This window comes from Crassostrea angulata, chromosome 4 (genome assembly GCF_025612915.1).
Source record: "Crassostrea angulata isolate pt1a10 chromosome 4, ASM2561291v2, whole genome shotgun sequence".
Lineage (NCBI taxonomy): Eukaryota > Metazoa > Mollusca > Bivalvia > Ostreida > Ostreidae > Magallana > Magallana angulata.
In genome coordinates, this window is record NC_069114.1 from 13,299,072 (window position 1) to 13,326,726 (window position 27,655).

At 36.4% G+C, this 27,655-nt stretch overlaps 4 protein-coding genes across 4 annotated transcripts; 2 read left to right on the forward strand and 2 right to left on the reverse strand.

Moving 5' to 3' along the window:
- Window positions 1-241: 241 nt before the first annotated feature.
- On the forward strand, window positions 242-4,750 carry LOC128180713 (uncharacterized protein DDB_G0290685-like). Its single transcript, XM_052848838.1, has 6 exons — window positions 242-247; window positions 865-1,055; window positions 2,351-2,431; window positions 2,847-2,987; window positions 3,473-4,611; window positions 4,746-4,750. The coding sequence occupies exons 1-6, from the start codon at window positions 242-244 to the stop codon at window positions 4,748-4,750; spliced, it is 1,563 nt and encodes a 520-aa protein (XP_052704798.1).
- Window positions 4,751-8,686: 3,936 nt separating this feature from the next.
- LOC128182070 (merozoite surface protein CMZ-8-like) lies at window positions 8,687-9,364 on the reverse strand (the record flags this gene model as incomplete). Its single annotated transcript, XM_052850689.1, has 1 exon — window positions 8,687-9,364. A coding segment is annotated over one exon (678 nt), but the record flags the coding sequence as incomplete, so codon positions are not given.
- A 1,479-nt stretch (window positions 9,365-10,843) lies between these two features.
- On the reverse strand, window positions 10,844-14,418 carry LOC128181201 (RING finger protein 37-like). Its single transcript, XM_052849507.1, has one exon. The coding sequence runs from the start codon at window positions 14,171-14,173 to the stop codon at window positions 12,497-12,499; it is 1,677 nt and encodes a 558-aa protein (XP_052705467.1). The 5' UTR covers window positions 14,174-14,418; the 3' UTR covers window positions 10,844-12,496.
- A 79-nt stretch (window positions 14,419-14,497) lies between these two features.
- On the forward strand, window positions 14,498-27,357 carry LOC128181202 (serine protease HTRA2, mitochondrial-like). The gene is made up of 7 exons (XM_052849508.1): window positions 14,498-15,018; window positions 16,371-16,554; window positions 23,223-23,411; window positions 23,949-23,981; window positions 24,833-24,935; window positions 25,918-26,089; window positions 27,002-27,357. Exons 1-7 carry the CDS (start codon window positions 14,585-14,587, stop codon window positions 27,165-27,167), a joined length of 1,281 nt encoding a protein of 426 aa, XP_052705468.1. The 5' UTR covers window positions 14,498-14,584; the 3' UTR covers window positions 27,168-27,357.
- The last annotated feature ends 298 nt before the right edge of the window (window positions 27,358-27,655 follow it).

The following is a 27,655-nucleotide window of genomic DNA, read 5'->3' on the forward strand; positions in this document are numbered from 1 at the left end:
ATATCTTAAGTAACAATATCAGTCAAGCATTTCGCAAATCATTGAATCCGAGTCAGGGATTATAATTTCTCTTAATTTTATCGGCTAATCGGTATATACTAGGGTTATTTAACCAATACAGAAATTTGATTTCATCTCGTTGACTCGATAAAAGCGTACTTATAATGTTTTATAACAGAGTATTATATATTTCATAAGGTCAAAACTTCTTTCTTTGTCATTTTTGATCGGATCATACACGATGCAGGTATGACTTTTATTAGCATAATGAAGATTTGACCATAATTATATAATATTTTGGTATGATAATCAAAATTATTAAAGTAAAAACAAAGTTTTCCCCCCATTTTGCTTTCTGTCTTCCTGGTTCCTAATTTGCGTTTTTGCTAATGTTTTTTTTATTCAATTAATATTGAAGTTAGTTTCTGTGAATCAACGTCTTTAAAAACATATTACATCTCACAAATAAAATGTAATATAAATCAAAGGTTGTCTTTTTTTTTGTCATCGCCTTTATGAATCTGAGTCAAATAAAAGAGACAAACTTACAATGAAAAAGAGCGTAGAGCGTAACAGACGGATATACACCCATACCTAAGAGAGAGAGAGAGAGAGAGAGAGAGAGAGAGAGAGAGAGAGAGAGAGATGTAACGAATTATGTGAAATACATGTACAATGTGTAAACTTATAAACTCACATAATATATCGCATGACGATAACTTTTTTTCTACGACATTTTGTGATATAAGATTTATATAATGTACCAACATAGTTTTTATTTCAATAATTTGTACCGATATCAACTTCATCAAACTCCAAACTGGCAAAACTTTGCAATTTTTTTTTCGTTTTATATCATTGTAGATCCGTTTATTGGCGGGAACGTTCCTTGCCTTTATTGGCTATGTGGCCGGCTACGATCAGAGTTTTCTTATTCAACATAATGACAAAGTCGGCGTATACGGACAGTACGACAAAAAGGAGAAATGCTGGGACCAGGAGCCGAAAAATCCCACCCATCCCGTTTCTGACGAATGTCAGCCTGCTAGCGTAAAGTGAGTTGTTCTTTGTTTCAACATACACTTGCTTTTGTCCCATCAGCGTTTGCAATGATCGCGAACTTCATAGCCAGTTTCAATAACCACAGTCCAATATTTACGCTTTTTTTCAATTTCTCATAAATCGTTCTAATACAAAGAGTAACAGTCCATTAACTTGGAAGAGCAAATATTCTTTCATACGTATACCATGTTTTAAGTTACTTCAACTATCTTAGAGGCTGACATTGGGCTGTGCATTTCGTTTTTTCAATGTTTGCATTTGTTTCGATTGATCATGAAGTAATTCATGCAAAATAGAATCTACAAGATAACAGAAAGCTTTATCTAAAATGTACAGATCTACCTTTTTAGTTAAGGTTCTTGGAGCGGGTAAAGTTCCGAACGTTGTTGAAAATTATGTTTTAAGTTTTTAACAGCTGAACGTTTGTGCAACTCAATATCACACTATAATATATACGGGTAAGTTTGTGATTCGGTCACTAGCAGTTTAAACAAATTCTGATTTCTTGCCCAAAAAAATAGAGAAAATACTTAATAGATGTAGATAAAAATCATTGAATAAAATAGAATAATTACATAATACATGAATTATGTTAAATTGAGAAAAAATTGCAGTGAACATTTAAGACAAGACCCGTGGGACTAAATTCTTCAACTTGAAGAGTGCGTAAATTTTATCCCTATATTCAATTTCCATCGTTATTAATTAAAAAAAAAAACATTGTTTATTAGTTTAAGAACAATAACAGATATTTCATACGTTACACTCTTTTATCATTTTAAAAGAGATTCAAGTTACAAAAAAAACTTTCCTGAAAATAAGTGTTTAGAAATAAACCTTACGTAAGAATATTTAAAGAATATTTAAAGAGACAATACCGTATGTAGGTTTTTTAATGATGTCACAAAATTTGCCAAAATTTGTAAAATGTGTAACTTTTTTATTTTTGTCCGTCATCTTTCAAAAGTTTTCATATATCAAACAAAACCGAATAAAATTTCTGCGTGTATGTTCTGCGATCTAAAAACGATCGCGAAAAATCATCGCAAAAATAACCAGATATAAGATACTAGTAGTTATTAACCTTCAAGAGGGCAGGTTTTCTCTCTTAACCATCGAGAAGGTATATTTATTTTTTCAAAGTGTGCGATAGCTTTAATAATATGGTTGATTTTCAAATATTGCATTTTCTGATCATATCCTCTACTTGCCTTTTCGGATTTTTTTATCTTCATGATTGCAATCAAGAACATTGTATATTCTAAATATCAAAAATAATTAATTTCAGGATTAAATTAGATTACCTTTTGAGAAAGAATCCAGCTGTGGAGGCTGCAATAAAAAAGAAAGGCGTTTATTGTGACACAAGGTAGGCAATCGCAAGATGCAAATTTTGGTGATTGGGATAGCAAAAAAAGTAAATATCTTGTATATGACGTAATATATGAAAACAGAATATCAATATAGTTTCTTATCGACAACCAAAAAACTCACTACATTAAAAAATTACATTTTCTAAACACCATTTGTGAAATTGAAATACTCGGTGACATCTGATAACTCGAACTTCATTTGAACTTGGGATTGTTTAGACTAAGAGATCGATATATCATGTCAGAACCATGATTTAAAATTTAAAATTCAAGAGCATCGAGTTATGAGCCATCGAGCGTCACCAAGTTGAAATTAAAAGGCATTTAGTAAAGTTTTATTAAATATTGAGGTCAAGGAATATTATATGAAAAAAAATATGTTGCCAATTTTAATTTATGGGTTTTTTTTAGTTACTACACTCTTATTGGAATCGAAAATATTTGTCCCTCAGAGATTACGTTTCCTACAAAAGTCGAGGTTTATGGATCACGGTGTTATATTGTCAAGCCAGAACTACAATGTATCAGTTACGCCAAGTGTGCAGAACAAACGTGAGTATACTTTTTAAAATATTGCTATCTTGATCTATTCTACAGTGTATACAAACCATTTCTCACTACTTTAACTTCTTTGATTTTTGGTATGAATCAATAGGAAAGATATGTAGATTTTGGCTTTTATTCAATTTAATTTAGCAAAGCAGGAAATAGTTATAATAAAAAGGTTAACACAATAATATCCTAGTAAGAAGATTTGAACATTTCTGTGGGCTGTAATATGAATAAGAAATTTGCAACGAAAAACCAATTTAATTAAGGATATATCTTTGTTGAAAAAATAGAAAGACGCGCTTTAAAAATGAATAACTTTTTTAAAATAACTGTGAGGATGTTAGTAAAAAAGGGAGAAGCAATTTAATGGATGGATATAAAGCATTTGCTTCGTCTTAAAGATTTGCATTATAAATAACCAAACTACCAAGTTGTTATTTAGAATCTGTGTAATAATCATATTGCCATTATTGTTCTTTAACTAGTGGTTGCTATATCTCAGAAGACAAAAGAAGCAAATGTCTACAAGATAACTTCCGTGAATTCGACGTTTGGATATACTGCCAAAACTGTGGATTTAGACTCGTAAAAATCAAATTGCCACAGTGCTGTACATGTAATAGATATCGAATTTGCGGTGATATGGATCAGGAGGGTGGAGAGACAAATGAGGACGGAGATGGAAATGAAGATGGTGAGGACACAAATGAAGATGGTGGAGACACAAATGAAGATGGTGGAGACACAAATGAAGATGGCGGAGAAACAAACGAAGACGGCGGAGACACAAATGAAGACGGAGAGGGAAATGAAGATGGTGGGGACACAAATGAAGATGGTGGAGACACAAATGAAGACGGTGGAGACACAAATGAAGATGGCGGAGACACAAATGAAGATGGTGAAGACACGAATGAAGATGGTGGAGATACAAATGAAGATGGTGGCAATACCGATGAAGATGGAGGTGGAAATGAAGATGGTGGCGACACAAATGAAGATGGCGGAGACACCAATGAAGACGGTGAAGACACAAATGAAGATAGTGGAGACACAAATGAAGATGGTGGAGACACAAATGAAGACGGCGGAGACACAAAAGAGAACGGAGATGAAAATGAAGATGGTGGGGACACAAATGAAGATGGCGGGGACACAAATGAAGATGGTGGAGACACAAATGAAGACGGTGGAGACACAAATGAAGATGGTGGGGACACAAATGAAAATGGTGGGGACACAAATGAAGATGGTGGGGACACAAATGAAGATGGTGGAGACACAAATGAAGATGGCGGAGACACAAATGAAGACGGTGGAGACACAAATGAAGACGGAGATGAAAATGAAGATGATGGGGACACAAATGAAGACGGTGGAGACACAAATGAAGATGGCGGAGGTACAAATGAAGATGGTGGGGACACAAATGAAGATGCTGGAGAAACAAATGAAGATGGAGGAGATACAAATGAAGATGGAGGAGACACAAATGAAGGTGGCGGAGACACAAATGAAGACGGCGGAGACACAAATGAGGACGGAGATGAAAATGAAGATGGTGGGGACACAAATGAAGATGGTGGGGACACAAATGAAGATGGTGGAGACACAAATGAAGATGGTGGAGACACAAATGAAGATGGTGGAGACACAAATGAAGATGACGGAGACACAAACGAAGACGGCGGAGACACAAATGAAGACGGAGATGGAAATGAAAACGATGGGGACACAAATGAAGATGGTGGAGACAAGAATGAAGACGGTGGAGACACAAATGAAGACGGCGGAGACACAAATGAGGACGGAGATGAAAATGAAGATGGTGGGGACACAAATGAAGACGGCGGAGACACAAATGAGAACGGAGATGAAAATGAAGATGGTGGGGACACAAATGAAGATGGTGGGGACACAAATGAAGATGGTGGAGACACAAATGAAGACGGTGGAGACACAAATGAAGATGGTGGGGACACAAATGAAGATGGCGGAGACACAAATGAAGACGGTGGAGACACAAATGAAGACGGAGATGAAAATGAAGATGGTGGGGACACAAATGAAGACGGTGGAGACACAAATGAAGATGGCGGAGGTACGAATGAAGATGGTGGGGACACAAATGAAGATGCTGGAGAAACAAATGAAGATGGAGGAGATACAAATGAAGATGGCGGAGACACAAATGAAGGTGGCGGAGACACAAATGAAGACGGCGGAGACACAAATGAAGACGGAGATGGAAATGAAAACGATGGGGACACAAATGAAGATGGTGGAGACAAGAATGAAGACGGTGGAGACACAAATGAAGACGGCGGAGACACAAATGAGGACGGAGATGAAAATGAAGATGGTGGGGACACAAATGAAGACGGCGGAGACACAAATGAGAACGGAGATGAAAATGAAGATGGTGGGGACACAAATGAAGATGGTGGGGACACAAATGAAGATGGTGGAGACACAAATGAAGACGGTGGAGACACAAATGAAGATGGTGGGGACACAAATGAAGATGGCGGAGACACAAATGAAGACGGTGGAGACACAAATGAAGACGGAGATGAAAATGAAGATGGTGGGGACACAAATGAAGACGGTGGAGACACAAATGAAGATGGCGGAGGTACGAATGAAGATGGTGGGGACACAAATGAAGATGCTGGAGAAACAAATGAAGATGGAGGAGATACAAATGAAGATGGCGGAGACACAATTGAAGGTGGCGGAGACACAAATGAAGACGGCGGAGACACAAATCAGGACGGAGATGAAAATGAAGATGGTGGGGACACAAATGAAGATGGTGGGGACACAAATGAAGATGGTGGAGACACAAATGAAGATGGTGGAGACACAAATGAAGATGGCGGAGACACAAACGAAGACGGCGGAGACACAAATGAAGACGGAGATGGAAATGAAAACGGTGGGGACACAAATGAAGATGGTGGAGACAAGAATGAAGACGGTGGAGACACAAATGAAGATGGCGGAGACACAAATGAAGATGGTGAAGACACAAAAGAAGATGGTGGAGATACAAATGAAGATGGCGGAGACACAAATGAAGACGGTGGAGACACAAATGAGGATGGAGAAGACACAAACGAACACGGCGGAGACACAAATGAGGACGGAGATGAAAATAAAGACGGCGGAGACACAAATGAAGACGGAGATGGAAATGAAAACGGTGGGGACACAAATGAAGATGGTGGAGACAAGAATGAAGACGGTGGAGACACAAATGAAGATGGCGGAGACACAAATGAAGATGGTGAAGACACAAAAGAAGATGGTGGAGATACAAATGAAGATGGCGGAGACACAAATGAAGACGGTGGAGACACAAATGAGGATGGAGAAGACACAAACGAAGACGGCGGAGACACAAATGAGGACGGAGAGGTAAATGAAGATGGTGGGGACACAAATGAAGATGGTGATGACACAAATGAAGACAGAGATGGAAATGAAGACGGCGGAGACACAAATGAAGATGGTGAAGACACGAATGAAGATGGTGGAGATACAAATGAAGATGGTGGCAATACCAATGAAGATGGAGATGGAAATGAAGATGGTGGAGACACAAATCAAGATGGCGGAGACATCAATGAAGACGGTGAAGACACAAATGAAGATGGTGGAGACACAAATGAAGAAGGCGGGGACACAAATGAAGATGGCGGAGACACAAAAGAAGATGGTGAAGACACAAATGAAGATAGTGGAGACACAAATGAAGATGGTGGAGACACAAATGAAGACGATGGAGACACAAATGAAGATGGTGGGGACACAAATGAAGATGGTGGGGACACAAATGAAGATGGTGGAGACACAAATGAAGATGGTGGAGACACAAATGAAGACGGTGGAGACACAAATGAAGACGGAGATGGAAATGAAGATGGTGGGGACACAAATGAAGACGGCGGAGGTACGAATGAAGATGGTGGGGACACAAATGAAGATGGTGGAGACACAAATGAAGATAGTGGAGATACAAATGAAGATGGCGGAGACACAAATGAAGATGGCGGAGACACAAATGAAGACGGCGGAGACACAAATGAGGACGGAGATGAAAATGAAGATGGTGGGGACACAAATGAAGATGGTGGAGACACAAATGAAGATGGTGGAGACACAAATGAAGATGGCGGAGACACAAATAAAGATGGCGGAGACACAAATGAAGACAGTGATGGAAATGACGGTGGGGACACAAATGAAGATGGTGGAGACAAGAATGAAGATGATGAAGACACAAATGAAGACGATGGAGACACAAATGAGGACGGAGATGAAAATGAAGATGATGGGGACACAAATGAAGATGGTGGAGACACAAATGAAGATGGTGGAGACACAAATGAAGATGGTGGAGACACAAACGAAGACGGCGGAGACACAAATGAAGACGGCGGAGACACAAATGAAGACAAAGATGGAAATGAAGACGGTGGGGACACAAATGAAGATGGTGGAGACAAGAATGAAGACGGTGGAGACACAAATGAAGATGGCGGAGACACAAATGAAGATGGTGAAGACACAAAAGAAGATGGTGGAGACACAAATGAAGATGGCGGAGACACAAATGAAGATGGTGAAGACACAAATGAAGATGGTGGAAACAGAAATGAAGATGGTGGAGACACAAATGAAGACGGAGATGGAAATGAAGATGGTGGGGACACAAATGAAGATGGCGGAGGTACGAATGAAGATGGTGGGGACACAAATGAAGATGCTGGAGAGACAAATGAAGATGGCGGAGATACAAATGAAGATGGCGGAGACACAAATGAAGATGGCGGAGACACAAACGAAGACGGCGGAGACACAAATGAAGACGGAGATGGAAATGAAGATGGTGGGGACACAAATGAAGATGGTGGAGACAAGAATGAAGACGGTGGAGACACAAATGAAGACGGCGGAGACACAAATGAAGACAGAGATGGAAATGAAGACGTTGGAGACACAAATGAAGATGGTGGAGACAAGAATGAAGACGGTGGAGACACAAATAAAGATGGCGGAGACACAAATGAAGATGATGAAGACACAAAAGAAGATGGTGGAGATACAAATGAAGATGGCGGAGACACAAATGAAGACAGTGAGGACACAAATGAAGATGGTGGAAACACAAATGAAGATGGTGGAGACACAAATGAAGACGGAGATCGAAATGAAGATGGTGGGGACACAAATGAAGATGGTGGAGACACAAATGAAGATGGTCGGGACACAAATGAAGATGGCGGAGACACAAATGAAAACGGGGATGGAAATGAAGATGGTGGGGACACAAATGAAGATGGTGGAGACACAAATGAAGATGATGGAGACACAAATGAAGATGGAGGAGATACAAATGAAGATGGTGGAGACACAAATGAAGATGGAGGAGATACAAATGAAGACGGTGGAGACACAAATGAGGACGGAGATGGAAATGAAGATAAAGGAGATACAAATGAAGACGGTGGAGACACAAATGAAGATGGTGGAGACACAAATGAAAATGGCGGAGACACAAATGAAGATGGTGGAGATACAAATGAAGACGGTGGAGACACAAATAAAGATAGCGGAGACACAAATGAAGACAGTGGAGATACAAATGAAGATGGTGGAGACACAAATGAAGATGGTGGAGATACAAATGAAGACGGTGGAGACACAAAAGAAGATGGTGGAGACACAAATGAAGACGGCGGAGATACAAATGAGGACAGAGATGAAAATGAAGGTGGCGGAGACACAAATGAAGATGGTGGAGACACAAATGAAGATGGCGGAGACACAAATGAAGATGTTGGAGACACAAATGAAGATGGCGGAGACACACATGAAGACGACGGAGACACAAATGAAGACGTTGGAGACACAAATGAAGACGGAGATGGAAATGAAGATGGTGGGGACACAAATGAAGATGGTGGAGACACAAATGAAGACGGTGGAGACACAAATGAAGATGGCGGAGACACAAATGAAGATGGTGAAGACACAAATGAAGATGGTGGAGATATAAATGAAGATGGTGGAGACACAAATGAAGATGGTGAAGACACAAATGAAGATGGTGGGGACACAAATGTAGATGGTGGAGACACAAATGAAGATGAAGACACAAATGAAGATGGTGGAGATGGAAATGAAGATGGCGGAGACACAAATGAAGACGGTGGAGACACAAATGAAGATGGTGGAGACACAAATGACGATGGTGGAGACACAAATGAAGATGGTAAAGACACAACTGAAGACGGTTGGGATACAAATGAAGATGGTGGCAACACCAACGAAGACGGATGAGAGACAGATGAAGACGGTGGAGACACAGTTTAAGATGGCAAAGATACAAATGAAGACAGTGGATACCCTAATGTTTCCTTCTTACATATTTATAATTTGATCATAAAGAAGTATATAAAAGTAACTAAATTATTGTAAATTACAAATTAAAAATTGAGAAATCGTCTTATATGGAATTTGAGTCTGACATCATCATAGTTATTTCGTGTGTAAACAAAACTTAAGATAAACTTAAAATAAGTCACCTCTTCCGGCCGCCTAAGTTTTTGATGAATTATCCCAGCTGAGCACTCCTCTAGTTATGGACTTAAGTCTAAGAATGAACACGTCTTACTTACATGTAAGCATTGTCTTAGATTTGAGAACCCTTTACGTTACAAGTCCTTTGTATGATCTTTGTTGTTTAAAAACAATAACTTTCTTCTTCTTTTTTTTAGGATATCTTTATTCCAATTTTTCAACTACAATGAATCTTTTAAAGGTAGTTCTGTACTCGCCACTAAATTTGCTCAATCAGAGAAGTTTAGTTTTGAAGAATAGATTTGCTTTCTAACAATACAAAGCATAAATCATTTATACATGTAAATGTATCATTTTCTACACGCTACTTTTTCTGTTATCACCTCTTAAAAATGAGTACCCCTTTACAAAAATTATTGACAATGATGAACTTTGAAAGACGCACACTTTTTAAAAACTAATTAAACATTTAGTAAGAACTGGATGTACCAAATAGAGTGTCAACATTTCTAAACAATATCATGAATATTCGTTGTTAAAAAACAAGTACGCATTGTGGCCCTTATATATCAATACGAAAAAAATGCGATGCATATGTCGATCGTGGTCATTTTTTATGATTCAAACATTAACAATGGTATTTACGAGGTTTGTTCAAAAAGTAATGTCACAGATGCTGTAAAATCGTAAAAAATCAGCGTAAAGTGAAAAATTTCGTGCATTGAAATATCCACCTATTTCAATTCCGATTTGAAAATCTTTGTGCATTTAAATATAGTATTTACTTCTAAAATGTATTTGATAAAGCGTGATGTACGAATAGTAGCCGTACAATAGCGACGTCTATTCTGAACCCTTGCCGTTCTAGACAGGTAGAAATTCATAACTTAGTCCTTCTATTTTATAGAAGATTCATGAATTTCATGGGTGTTACACCTTTAAATTTAATGTTAAGGTAAAATAAATAGTTATTCAACTGCACGTAATACCATGGCAAGACAGCTTCAAAGAGGAAATAGATATAATTCCCTAGTGAACACATCCACTTGATAGTAATATCAGCATTGTTTTCATTAAATTAAAAAAATTTAATGACCACAATCCACATGATTTTATGTTACATCAAAGCTTTTCTTGTAAGCTATATTATTTAATATATTGTATAATATATTATTTAATTGTAAATCAAATGAATATGAGCTATAAATATACTAATTAAAAATTGTAACATGATTATACGGTGATGTATAAATAAGAATCAACACTCCTGATGGGGTTCGTTAAACGGGCCTTTATTTATATACAGTAGAATAGAATTGACCCTTTAATAACAATATAACAAATAAAAATAAACGGCATAAAACACATAAGCTTTAGGTATTCACTTACTGATGTACAATCAATAAATTGAAGTTATTTAAATTTTTAAAGGGAGATAACTTCTACAAGTAAACTACGCACTACGCTTTACATAGTATCTCCTTTATATCCAATTACATTTGAGTCAAAGAAATAAAATCATTTTCATAATTATAATAATTAATGCATTTTATACGTTATGATATTCTAGGCATAAACATACCATTCTATGGGAATAGGTCCCATGTACAAGCTGAACCAACTAGAACTTTTTTTGTCTTCAACAAAAAGTAGGGGCTTTTTGACATCCCCTTATTGAATGTCAGGAAATATCATGTCTAAGTTTTTTTTCCAAATTCTTCAAGCCTTAGTATAACATGTATAAGCATTTCCTTAATAAGAATTTGTAAGTAATGCAATGTCAAACGAAAGATAACTCAAGATCAAACTCTATAAGTAGATATACTTTTAACTTTGTAAAGAATATTTTTAATAAATTCTATAAAAATAAACACTTACTTCTCGGACCCAAGACTTGGTATGTTAAGAGTATTTATCTCTATACATTGTTTTTAAGCAAAGTGGGATAAAACGGTAAATAGATTTTAAAATTTTACAAAAGTAGTGATTTTTAGGCTCTTAAAATCCCTATAAGGAGTCACAAAGTGGCCCCTCATACCATAAATTTTAAATGGTACTCTCCACTTTGACCTATAAACCAAAAAGATTTTTAAAATCTGATGAAAAATAAAAAAGTTACAGCTAAAGGGCGGTTTTGAATATTGACCCCTCAAGATCCCTTATTTTCCGGAATATCGTTTTCAGACCCTTTTCCAGTCTGCGCATTAGGTCCCATACATGTAATATAAATATGAAATATATTTATTTTTTAATAAAATATTTACTTAAACACTCTCTGAGAAAATGTGACACATGTGAATTTAGTTTTACATTAAAACTCCCATAGACAATTTTTATCTACTTATAAAACCGGAACTTCTCAATAGTTTTAAATGAAACTTAAAATATATGATGATTAGGACAATTTCAACATTCCCAATGCCTCATTTCAAAAAAATCGTCGTTTATTTTAATTTCTACTTTTTTTCATCCCCCTTTTTTCAAAGTTTGAAGCCTAATATTAATATCTCGAAAAAGTTGTTGCTTACAATTTTGTATATCATAGCATGAAGTATCTAATTCCAAAATTTCTTAGTTTATAATCAAAAAATAAAAAAGATACAAGGGTCCTTTGAATTTTTTTTGTATTTTGTATGTGTTAACCCGAAGTATATAAACCAGAGGTCCAAAATGGACATACTGGAGAACTAAAAGATTGCTACAATAATTAAACATTAGATTTATTTTTTTTTCCTACCGTTTTCAAAAAAACATCGCCGACGAAACTTTGTCGAGAAGAATAATAATAATAAAACAGAACAAAAACAATAGGTCTTTTTAACCGAAAGTCGAAAAGCCCCCAATACGAGACATGTTACAAAATGCAAGTATATTTATTCACACTTAACATACACATTTCCATTCAATTTGAAAGTGTTAATTCAGTGAACTTTGGATATCTGATTTGACTTCCAAGTCTTCTTGCATTCTTTATCAAACACCCCCAAACCCTGCTTGCTGTCTTTTAGTACACATGCCCTACAAAACAGGTGTCCACACGGTGCCCTATATAAAGATTCCGTTTGTTCCCAACAGCTGCAACATTTGACATGAGTTTGAATGACAGGTGACGAGGAACTAGCGTTGGAATTACTTTTTGTGAAGGACGGTAACTGACTTAAGATATCACTAAAGGCAGAATCAATACTCTCCTTTAATTTCTCCTCATGAGTCTTTGATTTCACAGATGATGACTGAAAATCAAGTTTTATTTTTTTTTCTTTACTCCTTGGAGGATCTATATCAGCTCTTTTGGAATTATCACTTACTATAACATCAGATCTTGTGCTAGAATCCTTACCATCAAGCTCTCCACATCTCACATATGTAGTATTCTCAAACCCAGTAAACATTTTTCTCCTTTTTCTGCCCTGAGTTGTTGTTGTTTTATCGGATTCATTATGTTGTTCACAATTGTTTACATTTTCTGAGGGTTTTTCACATTCTATGAGTCTACTAGTATTTTTCCTCTGTCTTTCATACTTTGAACAACTTCCAGCACTACTGCCAAGAGTTTTAGGAATATGCTGTAATTTCACACTGTTTTCAAGTACAAATTTGTCAATACGAACTTTCAGAGGGACATTTGGCAGTGGCTTGTTCTTGTCATCATAGGGAACTCCTGTAAAAGGGTCACTGGGTATTCGTCCCCATGAAGCCTCCACTGAATTATGTCGCTCCAATGTTAACTGATCCACATTTTTACCACAAGGTAATAACATAGGAACAGTCATTATTTCACAAGTGACAACATCAATAAAATCATCCGGAACCTCCACCCCATTTTCTAAATGCACAGTCTGGCTACCTGCAGGAATACAAGATTTATTCGGTGAATTTTCTTCTTGTGGTTGAAATTTTTCAACTTCTTGTGGTTGAAATTTTTCCACATAGGTGACCTGATTCGGGATGCTGGTAAACAACTGGCCTAATTTTTGTCTCACTGACTGTGGCACTGAGCGTGAGGGCTGCCCCCAAACTTCAATACTCTTAATGGCAACCGACCTGCCTGAGGCAGTTTTCATAATCCTTATGTTAAGGTCACTCACATAATTCAAGTTTCTTGAATTTCTTCCTTTTAAATACACACAGTTTTCATACGAGGTCTCTGAAACTGGCTGCAATTCTTTTCCTGTCAGAGACTGAAAGAGTTGGTTCTCAAAACATACTGAGCCTTGGTTTGAAAGTTGAACCTTCCCAATTGGTGAAAACACGGCACTAACAATAAATTCATAATCATTTTTTTCTTTTGGGGGGTTTACAGAAACGTCCCTCCACAATGGACCAGATCTCACTTCATTGCTCCGACTGTATATCTCAATTCCTGATGACTTTTGAGCCCCAACACACGGGTTAATAATGATTCGTTTTATCTCAATGTTGCATGGAAATGAAAGGGTAACCAACACGGGTGGTTTAATGAAGGATTCTCCAAGAAACCCCTTCTGTCGCTTTGAGAAGTTTTCGGAGATTAGATTATCCACTTCATGTCCATCTACGGACACTTTATCACAAATTATTTTCGGATATAACCGGCTGTCACAAAAATTGAGAAGCATGGCAGATGATTTTCTCTAGTCTTGCATGTTATGAATCATATTACAACGGCTTCTATAAAACATCTTTTGGCGTAAATATATATCGGAAATAGTAACCGCTATATAGATTTCAAAATGTTTCCGGATGCTTCAACATGTTCAACATCGACTGTACAAGCCATGATAAAATAATATCTAAAGTGTTTTGAGTGGTGAATTTTATGAAGGATTTTCATGATATACTAGATATTCAAAAATAGTGTATACGCACCCATCTTTATGAAAAAGTATTATTTTAAAAAGTCAATTTGATTTTTTTTTTGTTCGATCATTTTACGGGTTTTAGCCACTTCTTCCGGAATAGGATGTCGTCCGAAAAAGCAGCTGTTGGACGCTTGACTATGCTGCAACGTTGCAACCTGTGCAAGCAAAATGACATCACTTCGAGGGAAAACCTTATTTTTGGGAAATTTTATTCGTAGAAGATGTGTTATCGATTCCAGAGGAACTGTCGTGAAAAACACAAATAGTTTTCTTTCTCAAAAAGCAGACTTAGGCTTACTAGGCCTAAATAAACTTCAAGCCAACTTCCAAAATAGACGTCCATATTTTCAATTTCTCTCTGCATCAATTCTGTCAAGTTGTGTGCTTTATTTTATTCAGAAAAAACGTTATACAAGTGCGAATATTGACACTTACTTTTGGAATGATCTTGGACTAAGACTTGGAAATGCATTGAATCTGAGAGCAGAGTGTGCTCAAAGCCCAGGAATGAGAGCACGGTTTAATTTCATTGCGGACATAGTGGAACAAGCCCAGCCAGCTGTGGTCTTTTTAGAAGTTGTCAAAGGAAATGAAAGATATGGGTAATTTGATCCATATATGATATATGATCATAATTGTAATTCGGTCATGGTTTTCTCAAATTTTAGATTTTAATACATACATGTATAGCAAGCATAATGAGATGTATACAGACTCTGAAGCATGTGATGTAGGCATGCATGTCTGTTTCATTGCTCTGCCACTCAGCCATGCATACATGGATCTTTGAAATCAACAAGATTTCATTGTCTGGCTTTTGAGCTAAATTATAAGACAGCTAGTAACTATAGTCTGTCCCAAGTTATATTGCTTCCATCACTTTAATAAAAATATACATGTACACATACCTGCAGTGAAAGAAATACACTTGAAATCTATGAAAGGGAATATATCCAAGATATCTTCATTGAACAATTATCATTTTTTACCCATAAAAGTTCACAGGAACAAAAACAAATTTCTTATGGAGATTTATAATGGGAAATGTTTACATCTTTTCTCCATTCGGAAGTACTCGGGATACCTCGTGCAATTTTTCAATGTTATCATCCGGCCTTATTAATGGCCGATGCAATGCAAAATCCCCGTAGACTTTTTATTTTGGGATGTGTATTGAAACCTAATGCGGTAGAGGGGGTGTTTCAAAACAGATAATCTGGACATTTTTTTTATATTAGTGGATAAACGTAAGTTTGAGCACAAAGGTATTTATATTATCAAATATCAAGCAAAAATGGGTGGAAGCAAAAACTCGAGACAGAGTATAGCAATCATATATGTATATTAATAATTCACTTAAAACTAGCGTCATTTCCAACTTGTTTTGTTGCAAGAAAAAGATTAGATCTTACTGAAAGTCCAAGGTCTTGTTAAAATGGTTCTAATACACCAAAAGATGCTTTCAGTTGGCATATGGCCTGAAAATGTATTGTGTAAATTTCTTCATGTAAATCTCTTCTAGTGTGCAGCATTTCATATTAATTAAGACATATTAATTAAGTAAAGTATATCATGCAGGCCAAGCCATTAGAACCATTTTAACAAGAGCTTGGACTTTGGGTAGTTGGGTCAAACAGCAATGTGATGTAGGCCTGTCTATTTCATTGCTGGCCACTTCGCCATGGCTCTTTGAATTCAACAAGATTTGTCTGGCTTTTGAGCTAAGACTACGCAATCGGTGCATATTTCGCTTGAAACTGCATCATTTTTTAACTTGTTTTAATGCAAGAAATAGATAGCTATGTCCAACCAAAAGTCCAAGGTCTTGTTTAAATGGTTCTATATCTATATGTTGTAAAGTTGGTCAATTTTAAAAAGGTAAAGTTATTGGGTTGAAAAAAAGAAACCCACCAAAATTATACAGTGTACATGTATTGGCTGTATATGATTGTAGACTCAAACAAAGGGCTAGTGGATCAGGATTTATCGTGCGCTCGGATGGTTTGATCCTGACCAATGCCCATGTAGTAGCAGGTGCTTCCCGAGTCCAGGTGTGCCTGAATGATGGGGAGAAGGTCCAGGGCGTGGTGCAGGCAGTAGACCAAGTGTGTGATCTGGCCACAGTCAAAGTACAGAGGGTAGGTATGTGTGCTATATATATCAATGAAGGTCTGGTAGTAGTGATTAATGAATTAGTGTAATCAATATAATCTGTGACATAATGCCTAGATATTATTAGCTCACCTGAGCCAAAGGCTCAAGTGAGCTTTTCTGATCACAATTTGTCCGTTGTCTGTCGTCGTTATCGTTGTCGTCGTCGTCGTCGTAAACTTTTCACATTTTCATCTTCTTCTCAAGAACCACTGGGCAGATTTCAACCAAATTTAGCACAAAGCACCACTAGGTGAAGGAGATTCAAGTTTGTTCAAATGAAGGGCCACGCTCTTTTTAAAGGGGAGATAATTGAGAATTATTGAAAATTTGTTGGTATTTTTCAAAAATCTTCTTCTCAAAAACTATTAGGCCGGGAAAGCTTAAACTTGTGTGGAGGCATCATTAGGTAGTGTAGATTCAAGTTTGTTCAAATCATGGTCCCTGGGGGTAGGGTGGGGCCACAATTGGGGGATCAAGTTTTACATAGAAATATATAGAGAAAATCTTTAAAAATCTTCTTCTCAAAAACTATTTGGCCAGAAAAGCTCAAATTAAAATAGAAGCATCGTCAGGAAGTGTAGAATCAAGTTTGTTCAAATCATGGTCCCCGGGGGTAGGGTGGGGCCACAATTGGGGGATCAAGTTTTACATAGGAATATATAGAGAAAATCTTTAAAAATTTTCTTCTCAAAAACTATTAGGCCATGAAAGCTCAACTTTGAGTGGAGGCATCATCAGGTAGTGTAGATTCAAGTTTGTTCAAATCATGGTCCCCGGGGGTAGGGTTGGGCCACAATTGGGGGATCAAGTTTTACATAGGAATATATAGAGAAAATCTTTAAAAATTTTCTTCTCAAAAACTATTAGGCCAGAAAAGCTCAAATTAAAATAGAAGCATCCTCAGGAAGTGTAGATTCAAGTTTGTTCAAATCATGGTCCCCGGGGGTAGGGTGGGGCCACAATTGGGGGATCAAGTTTTACATAGGAATATATAGAGAAAATCTTTAAAAATCTTCTTCTCAAAAACTATCAGGCCAGAAAGACTCAAATTAAAATGGGAGCATCCTCAGGAAGTGGAGATTCAAGTTTGTTCAAATCATGGTCCCCGGGGGTAGGGTGGGGCCACAGTTGGGGATCAAGTTTTACATAGGAATATATAGAGAAAATCTTAAAAAATTTTCTTCTCAAAAACTATTAGGCCAGAAAAGCTCAAATTAAAATGGAAGCATCCTCAGGAAGTGGAGATTCAAGTTTGTTCAAATCATGGTCCCCGGGGGTAGGGTGGGGCCACAATTGGGGGATCAAGTTTTACATAGGAATATATAGAGAAATTCTTTAAAATTTTTCTTCTCAAAAACTATTTGGCCAGAAAAGCTCAAATTAAAATGGAAGCATCCTCAGGAAGTGTAGATTCAAGTTTGTTCAAATCATGGTCCCCGGGGGTAGGGTGGGGCCACAGTTGGGGGATCAAGTTGTACATAGGAATATATAGAGAAAATCTTTAAAAATCTTCTTCTCAAAAACTATAAGGCCAGAAAAGCTTAAATTAAAATGGAAGCATCCTCAGGAAGTGTAGATTCAAGTTTGTTCAAATCATGGTCCCCGGGGGTAGGGTGAGGCCACAATTGGGGGATCAAGTTTTACATAGGAATATATAGAGAAAATCTTTAAAAATTTTCTTCTCAAAAACTATTAGGCCATGAAAGCTCAACTTTGAGTGGAGGCATCATCAGGTAATTTAGATTCAAGTTTGTTCAAATCATGGTCCCCGGGGGTATGGTGGGGCCACAATTGGGGGATCAAGTTTTACATAGGAATATAAAGAGAAATTCTTTAAAATTTTCTTCTCAAAAACTATCAGGCCAGAAAGACTCAAATTAAAATGGGAGCATCCTCAGGAAGTGTAGATTCAAGTTTGTTCAAATCATGGTCCCCGGGGTAGGGTGGGGCCACAATTGGGGGATCAAGTTTTACATAGGAATATATAGAGAAAATCTTTAAAAATTTTCTTCTCAAAAACTATCAGGCCAGAAAGACTCAAATTAAAATGGGAGCATCCTCATGTAGTGTAGATTCAAGTTTGTTCAAATCATGGTCCCCGGGGGTAGGGTTGGGCCACAATTGGGGGATCAAGTTTTACATAGGAATATATAGAGAAAATCTTTAAAAATTTTCTTCTCAAAAACTATTAGGCCAGAAAAGCTCAAATTAAAATAGAAGCATCCTCAGGAAGTGTAGATTCAAGTTTGTTCAAATCATGGTCCCCGGGGGTAGGGTGGGGCCACAATTGGGGGATCAAGTTTTACATAGGAATATATAGAGAAAATCTTTAAAAATCTTCTTCTCAAAAACTATCAGGCCAGAAAGACTCAAATTAAAATGGGAGCATCCTCAGGAAGTGTTGATTCAAGTTTGTTCAAATCATGGTCCCCGGGGGTAGGGTGGGGCCACAGTTGGGGATCAAGTTTTACATAGGAATATATAGAGAAAATCTTTAAAACTCTTCTTCTCAAAAACTATCAGGCCAGAAAGACTCAAATTAAAATGGGAGCATCCTCAGGAAGTGTAGATTCAAGTTTGTTCAAATCATGGTCCCCAGGGTAGGGTGGGGCCACAATTGGGGGATCAAGTTTTACATAGGAATATATAGAGAAAATCTTTAAAAATCTTCTTCTCAAAAACTATCAGGCCAGAAAGACTCAAATTAAAATGGGAGCATCCTCATGTAGTGTAGATTCAAGTTTGTTCAAATCATGGTCCCCGGGGGTAGGGTTGGGCCACAATTGGGGGATCAAGTTTTACATAGGAATATATAGAGAAAATCTTTAAAAATCTTCTTCTCAAAAATTATCAGGCCAGAAAAGCTCAAATTAAAATGGAAGCATCCTCAGGAAGTGTAGATTCAAGTTTGTTCAAATCATGGTCCCCGGGGGGAGGGGGGTCATAATTGGGAGATCAAGTTTTACATAGGAATATATAGAGAAAATCTTTAAAAATCTTCTTCTCAAGAACTATCAGGCCAGAAAAGCTCAAATTAAAATGGAAGCATCCTCAGGAAGTGTAGATTCAAGTTTGTTCAAATCATGGTCCCCGGGGGTATGGTGGGGCCACAATTGGGGGATCAAGTTTTACATAGGAATATATAGAGAAAATCTTTAAAACTCTTCTTCTCAAAAACTATCAGGCCAGAAAGACTCAAATTAAAATGGGAGCATCCTCAGGAAGTGTAGATTCAAGTTTGTTCAAATCATGGTCCCCGGGGTAGTGTGGGGCCACAATTGGGGGATCAAGTTTTACATAGGAATATATAGAGAAAATCTTTAAAAATCTTCTTCTCAAAAACTATTAGGCCAGAAAAGCTCAAATTAAAATGGAAGCATCCTCAGGAAGTGTAGATTCAAGTTTGTTCAAATCATGGTCCCCGGGGGGAGGGGGGCCATAATTGGGAGATCAAGTTTTACATAGGAATATATAGAGAAAATCTTTAAAAATCTTCTTCTCAAGAACTATCAGGCCAGAAAAGCTCAAATTAAAATGGAAGCATCCTCAGGAAGTGTAGATTCAAGTTTGTTCAAATCATGGTCCCCGGGGGTAGGGTGGGGCCACAATTGGAGGTCAAGTTTTACATAGAAATATATAGAGAAAATCTTTTAAAAAATTTTCTTCTCAAAAACTATTAGGCCAGAAAAGCTCAAATTAAAATGGAAGCATCCTCAGGAAGTGTAGATTCAAGTTTGTTCAAATCATGGTCCCCGGGGGGAGGGGGGCCATAATTGGGAGATCAAGTTTTACATAGGAATATATAGAGAAAATCTTTAAAAATCTTCTTCTCAAGAACTATCAGGCCAGAAAAGCTCAAATTAAAATGGAAGCATCCTCAGGAAGTGTAGATTCAAGTTTGTTCAAATCATGGTCCCCGGGGGTAGGGTGGGGCCACAATTGGGGGATCAAGTTTTACATAGAAATATATAGAGAAAATCTTTTAAAAAATTTTCTTCTCAAATACTATTTGGCCAGAAAAGCTCAAATTAAAATGGAAACATCCTCAGGAAGTGTAGATTCAAGTTTGTTCAAATCATGGTCCCCAGGGTAGTGTGGGGCCACAATTGGGGGATCAAGTTTTACATAGGAATATATAGAGAAAATCTTTAAAAATTTTCTTCTCAAAAACTATTAGGCCAGAAAAGCTCAAATTTGAGTGGAAGCATCCTCATGTAGTGTTGATTCAAGTTTGTTCAAATCATGGTCCCCGGGGGTAGGGTGAGGCCACAATTGGGGGATCAAGTTTTACAATCTTTAAAAATATTCTGGGAAAGTCTTCGGTCCAAAACTCAGTACTTAGTGTGAAAGCACAGGTTATGAGATTAAAGGTAGATTTAAGTTTGATGAAACCATGATTCCCTAGAGAATAGTGGTGCCACAAAATGGGGAGGGGGGGGGGTTATAGGAATAGAGAAAAATCTTCTTACAGGTACAACAACAAAAGGGGCTTGGTATTTACTACAAAATAAGAGGTGGATAAAAATTGGCAGATTTTCAATTTTTTTTTAGCAAGATCTACTGTACTCAGTTGTCAAGATACTTTGATACTGTAATGCTAATTTGATCAGAATTAAGGCAATTGTTGCTCAGGTGAGCGATGTGGCCCCTGGGCCTCTTGTTACAGTATGTAACTGTAAATTATGATTCATTAATATCATATATGTCATATATTTATATTCACCAAGTATGATTCCCTCTATTAATTCTTAAGAAAATTGAATGCAACTCATAGCTCTGTTGAAACTGACAGGACTGAAATCTATACACACCTCATTTATTAATTGGACATCGAAACCTCTAGCAACCAGGGCTCTCAATTCTCTTTAATTAGAACTCATGATATTTGGCCCCATTCCCAACGTGAAAAAGGCACCTTTTTTCCAAAATTGATTACGATATCTAAAATTTAATATGTATAAAAAAAACCAATTGAAACAAAACATACTAATTGTGAATACCTTTAATAGTCATAAAAGCACTGAAGATATGAAGCACTACCACATTGTGGCCTGATAAATGGAAACCAGTTAGTGTGAAAGCAAAGGTAAATTGTAAGGGGGTACAACTTGATTTTTCCAAAAAGATGTTACACTGTGTACACCTTTGTAAATTAAGTGCAGTGTTGTAGCGTTTAGGTGTACACCGGAAACCAGTTAGTGTGAAAGCAAAGGTAAATTGTAAGGGGGTACAACTTGATTTTTCCAAAAAGATGTTACACTGTGTACACCTTTGTAAATTAAGTGCAGTGTTGTAGCGTTTAGGTGTACACCGGATGTACATTTGTTTACAGTGAGTCAGGGGCATGAGTTGTTAGGTTTACAGTCCCTGAAACATTCTACTTTCCGATTTTTCTGTGCGTTCACTGGGCGCTCACAATGCATTTTCTGTGCATGCGCTCTCCGCTCCGTTCGCACTCATCATTCAGGAAGCTCTCACCATGTGTTAACCAGGTTCTCACAAAGCGTTCACCTTGCACTCACCGTTGGTTTGGCATCTACTTATCGTTCAGTCAGATGATATTAAATTTAGGCTGACAACAATACATACGTGTAGTTTAATTATTTGTTATTTTTTCCTGAGTACCGATAAAACACAATGTAAGAATAACTCTCGGGGCTCTCGGAATAAATCGTTCATCTTGTGTTCACATATCTTTCACCGTTCACTTTGCGCTCAGCACTCGCTCACCATTCACCATTCATAAGCGCTTACCAAAATTCTGTTGAGTATGCACTCCCCATTCACTCAGCATGCTCTCACCGTTCAAGTGGAAAAGTAGAGCATTTCAGGGACTGTAGCAGTAAAACCAATATGGCGGACGAATGTTATGATCAGAAACTTGATACATGTAAATGGTTTAAGTAATATAACAGATTAAAAGTTGCATACAAATTGTCTTTTGTATGAAAGCCCTTGAATTTGAAATATGTTTATTTTATTGCATTTATATCAGAAAAAACCTCGGATTGTAGTAGAATGTCAGATTCTCGGTTAAATCTGCATCCTTTTCCGCCATTTTTTTTCTTAACTACCCATTCCATGTACACTACACTATTTATAAGTGCATTTGATATACAATACTAAATGTTTACATCAGTGTACACTGGTGTATACCAGTTAATTAGCTAAATCAAGCACATGTGCGCCCATTAGTGCACCCATATGTCATATAAAGTACTACTGTGCATGCAGTAAAAAGATTTCTGACTATTAAAACAATTGCAAAGTGCAAGAAAATAGACATTAAATATTTATACAACGGCAAACAATTAATTTTTTTCTTAAAAGAAAGACGTATTGGCGGTAAGTATATAAACAAATAAATATGCTTTGTTGGATTATGAAGGTAGCAATCATTGCAGAAAAACATTATTTTGTATGACTTATTGTATAGTTATTAGGGCCCCGCTCTGTGGGTGCCCTGTAGTGATCAGTCTATCCATCCATCTTTCTGTCTTTCCATCCATCTATTCATCGGAGATCACTTGTCTGGAGCTTACTTTCTCTCTCCTTGGCCCAATCTGGCTCATAATTCATGCACTCACAAATTGTCTATAGACTATGTATATTACTGTAAAATGTAAATAATGATGTAAGATTTTTTTTCCAGAACAACCTGCCAACTCTCCCCCTTGGTAAGAGTTCTGAGGTACGCCCAGGGGAGTGGGTGGTAGCCCTGGGGAGCCCCTTCAACCTCCAGAAGACGGTCACCGCTGGCATTGTCAGTAACCCAGGTCGGGAGACAATGGGAAACCTCACCAAGAGTCCACCCATGATACAACATGATGCTATCATCAATGTAAGCTGCAAATATGCCTGTATGTAATATTGGGGGGGGGGGGGTGGCAGGGCTACATATACAGTCATGTACTTCATTATTATAGAACTATCACAGCGTTTTGTTCAGCAGTTCTCAAAATGATATATTTCATACTTCTTAATACAAAATATGATGCGACAGCAAGCAAAAGTTCCTACTCATTATTTGTTTGAAAAAAAGGTATAACCCAGATGTCTTGTCTTTTCTTCCTTATTAGCATAATTTGTTATATTGGTAAAGTTTAGAACAAGTCACGAGGAATGAAAATCACTTTGCTGTAAGCATCAATTCATTACATGTATAAGAGAGTTTGGTATTATGGTGTTTTACTGTATTAATGTAAATTTTACCTTTAAATATTGTCAGAAAAACACACAAATGGTATAAAATTGTTTAAATATTTTACAATGTTTTCTGTTACACTGTATTTAATTTGGATTGAATTCAATTTAATTTATTTTGTATTAGAATCCATTATATGATTTATCGTAATGTGATTTTTGTGTTATTTTGTAGGTTGGAAATTCAGGTGGTCCTCTAATCAATCTAGTAAGTTTGCTGCTAGCTACATGTATTTTATCATCAACGGGGGATAATGTAAATTTCATTTTTAAAAACATTTTAAAAACAAAAGCACATTATTTACAGCATGCAAAAAAATTGTGATTGTTTGCTAAACTACCATAAAACATGTTAGGAGCAAGCAACAAGCATAGATTTGCATTTGTATACTAGTATGTCCCAAACTGTTTCGAACATATAAACCTACCGTATGGTACATTTGATTTTTTAAACACACAAATTGTAAATATTTGTCAATGATTACAAAACACTCTTAATAAGACATGTTACTCCGAAATTCATGTCTTTACTTGCCTAATACTTTTTCACCCTTGCCAATCCTGGAAAGAAAAGTGTGTTAAATGCACATACAGATCCCAAGTTGTCATTATAAACCTGACTACCAATAAGAAATTAAGCCTTTTAATCCATCTTAATCAGCACAGCAATCAAATCAGTGACTGTTTGTTTCTTTAAATTGCTATAGATATACAGTATATTTATATGGAAATTATACACAATGTCATATATTACATGGAAATTCATGGTTGATACACAAAAATGTACTTCATGATCATCTTTGTTTTGATATAAAAAAATCATTTTATATTTTATTTTTTGTATTGATATTCAGTTATGAACTCACTGTACCATTGTGTTTTGCTTCAATCATCAGAGTTTATCTCTGGATGTAAGTACACATACATACTTATATAATTATATTGTATGTATCCTGAATACATGAAAAAAGCATGTTTAATTTACATTCCTGTAGGTGTACATCATGATATATAACAAAGGTTTAAATTTTAAACAAACAAGTCACCTTTCTCAAACAGGATGGTGAAGCCATTGGAATCAACACAATGACCTTGACCTCAGGAATTTCATTTGCCCTTCCAGCAGATTTAGCAGTGGACTTTCTGAACAGGGCCAAAAGAGGTAATGTGCATGAGTGAGAAATGCTTTCCCCGAAATGTGTATTTCCCAGGTTTATTTTACCAATGAGCTTCATACTGGAAATCTAAGAGCATTAAAATGTCAATCAACAGACATTTTTGATCTATATTTTTCAGCAAAAATTCTTGTTTTTAGCTCACATGATCCAAAGTTCTCCTCCGCCTGTCTGTGTTGTTAGCGTCATTGTTCACATTTTCCACATTTTCTTCATCTTTTAATTAAAATGGGTCAGTTTTAACCAAACTTGGCACAAAACATCTAAGGGTAAAGGGGATTCAAGATTGCTCAAATGAAGGACCAGGTACTCTTTCAAGGGTAGATAATTTAGAATTATTAAAAATTTGTTGGCAATTTTAAAAATGTTCTTCTCAAAAACCATTTTGTCAGAAAAGCTGAAACTTATGTTTCAATAAGCATCTTCAAGTGGTGTAGATTTACATCTTTTCAATTCATGATCCCCAGGGTGGTGGGCAACAATGGAGGGTTCAAATTTACATAGGAACAAATTAGTAACAAATAGAGAAAAAATCTTTAAAAAAGCTTCTTCTCAAAAACCATTTGGCTAAAGAAAACTGAAACATGTTTTTATGTATCTTCAGGTAGTGTAGATTCAAGTTTGTTCTAATCATGATCCCAGGAGGTAAGGTGGGGCCAAAAAATGGAGGTTAAATCTTTTACATATGAAGAAATAGAGAAAATCTTGAAAAAAATCTTCCTCTCAAAAACTGAAACAACAAGAGGAGCTCAATGTCATAAGAATATGTGTAAAAAAAATTTGAAAATCTCTTTATACAAGGTCTTCTCCACTGAATTAACTAAATATTTTGTATTTGATTCCCTAAAGCTGAGCTGATAAAAGTTATGACTACTGTTGCTGAGGTGAGCAATGTGGCCTATGGGCCTGATTTTTTTATTATTCTCTCGAAATAAAATGCCTAAAGTTAATTTTTTTTTTTACATGTAGTTGAGGGGAAATTTCCTAAACCAGCTCCCAAGAGGCATTATGTAGGACTTGGTGTCATGTCCTTGACCCCTGACCTTCAAATGAACCTGAAGAAAATGGCACCAAATTTTCCAACCAATGTTGAACAAGGCATTGTTATTGGATCTGTGTATGTTGGCTCACCTGCCCACCAGTAAGTGGTTCTATATTCAAACATTAATTTAAAAATGCTTTCTTTCTTTTTTCAAGTTAAAGGACATACAATATGGTTTATTGATATTTGTGGGCATCAGTTTCAAGGTTTTAGTGAAAATCAGTTTAAATGATCCTATCAATACAAAATATTACACATAATCAATAAATATTCAACAATTTTTTGCTGTTTTCGAGGTCAATACGATTATTTAGCTACCCGAGAAGTACAATTCCGGCGAGTTGAATATTGTACTTTGAGGATAGCTTAATCATCGTATTGATCGAATAAACAGCAATAATTATTTTATTTTTAAATTCAGCTACGAATTTATACAGACATATCTCATTGAGTGTTATCAAGCAAAGATTTTAGTTTGAAGCCGTAGCCAAACAAATTGAGAAACATGATACATGTATTTTATTGGACAATCTATTTTTAAATGTCCAGTTATTATATTGACCTTCTTGATCAAGTGCAGGTGATTATAACGTTCTACTTTTTCTAGATTGTTGAATATCAGCCAATCATAGAGCTAGAAATTAATCAATCATTTAATAATGAAATTCGTTAATCAACTGTACAAAAAGTCCACAAAATTGCTATTCAACAAATATTGATGCCTCAGCATCTCAAGCAAATGTTACCCAGAAATTCCAGGGCTGCATTTTACAAAAGAATTTACAAACCAATAAAATGGTCACAAAGTAATTCAGTGTTTTATTCTGATGGCTGTAAATTAAGATTATGGTAATCAAAGTACATTGTAGTTGTAAATAAATGGTATTATACAACTTTTGTTCATTAATTAAAGACCCTTCCATGAGACTGAAAATATTTACAACTTTGTTTGTACTATGGTTTATGTACCCTGTAAATGCCTGTTCATGACATTTTGTGTATTTTCAACAGGGCTGGACTAGTACCCACTGATGTCATTACCCATATCAACGGTAAGGTCGTGACATCAACCTCAGACTATTTCAAGGCCATTGAGACAGGTGAAAAGATTACATTACAGATTGCACGCAGCACTGGAGTTTTCAAAGTCTCCATCGTGCCTGAAGATGTTGATTGACGGAAGAGTTTGTGTGTGAAACTGTTTACTAATCGTGTTTATTTGTTGGTACTGATGTCACTTCTTACATTCAGATATGCAAATATTTAATTTCAATTGTGAAAAGGAATATATGATATGTTTATTAAATTTTGTTAAGATCTGGTGTCACTGTTAGTGAAAGTTTTTTTAAAATTTAACATTGAATATATATTTAAAAATTGATGTTACCCAGGTAAATAAAATTGATTGTACATGATTGTTGAAACTTGTTTGTTTTCAATTATATCACAGAGGCATTGGAAGGTATTGAATATTAGGACAGTGAAATTTGATCAATAAGTATTGAACCTGGTTTGACTTGAAAGTACACTTGAAACTTTTATAAAAAGTAATGTAGTAGAATGCTGTGGAGTCATCATTACATGACTGTATTTCATTTCCCATGTTGCTTATAAGGCGAGATCTGATTGGTTTACAAGCCAGGTGTAAATTTCCTTACACCTGCT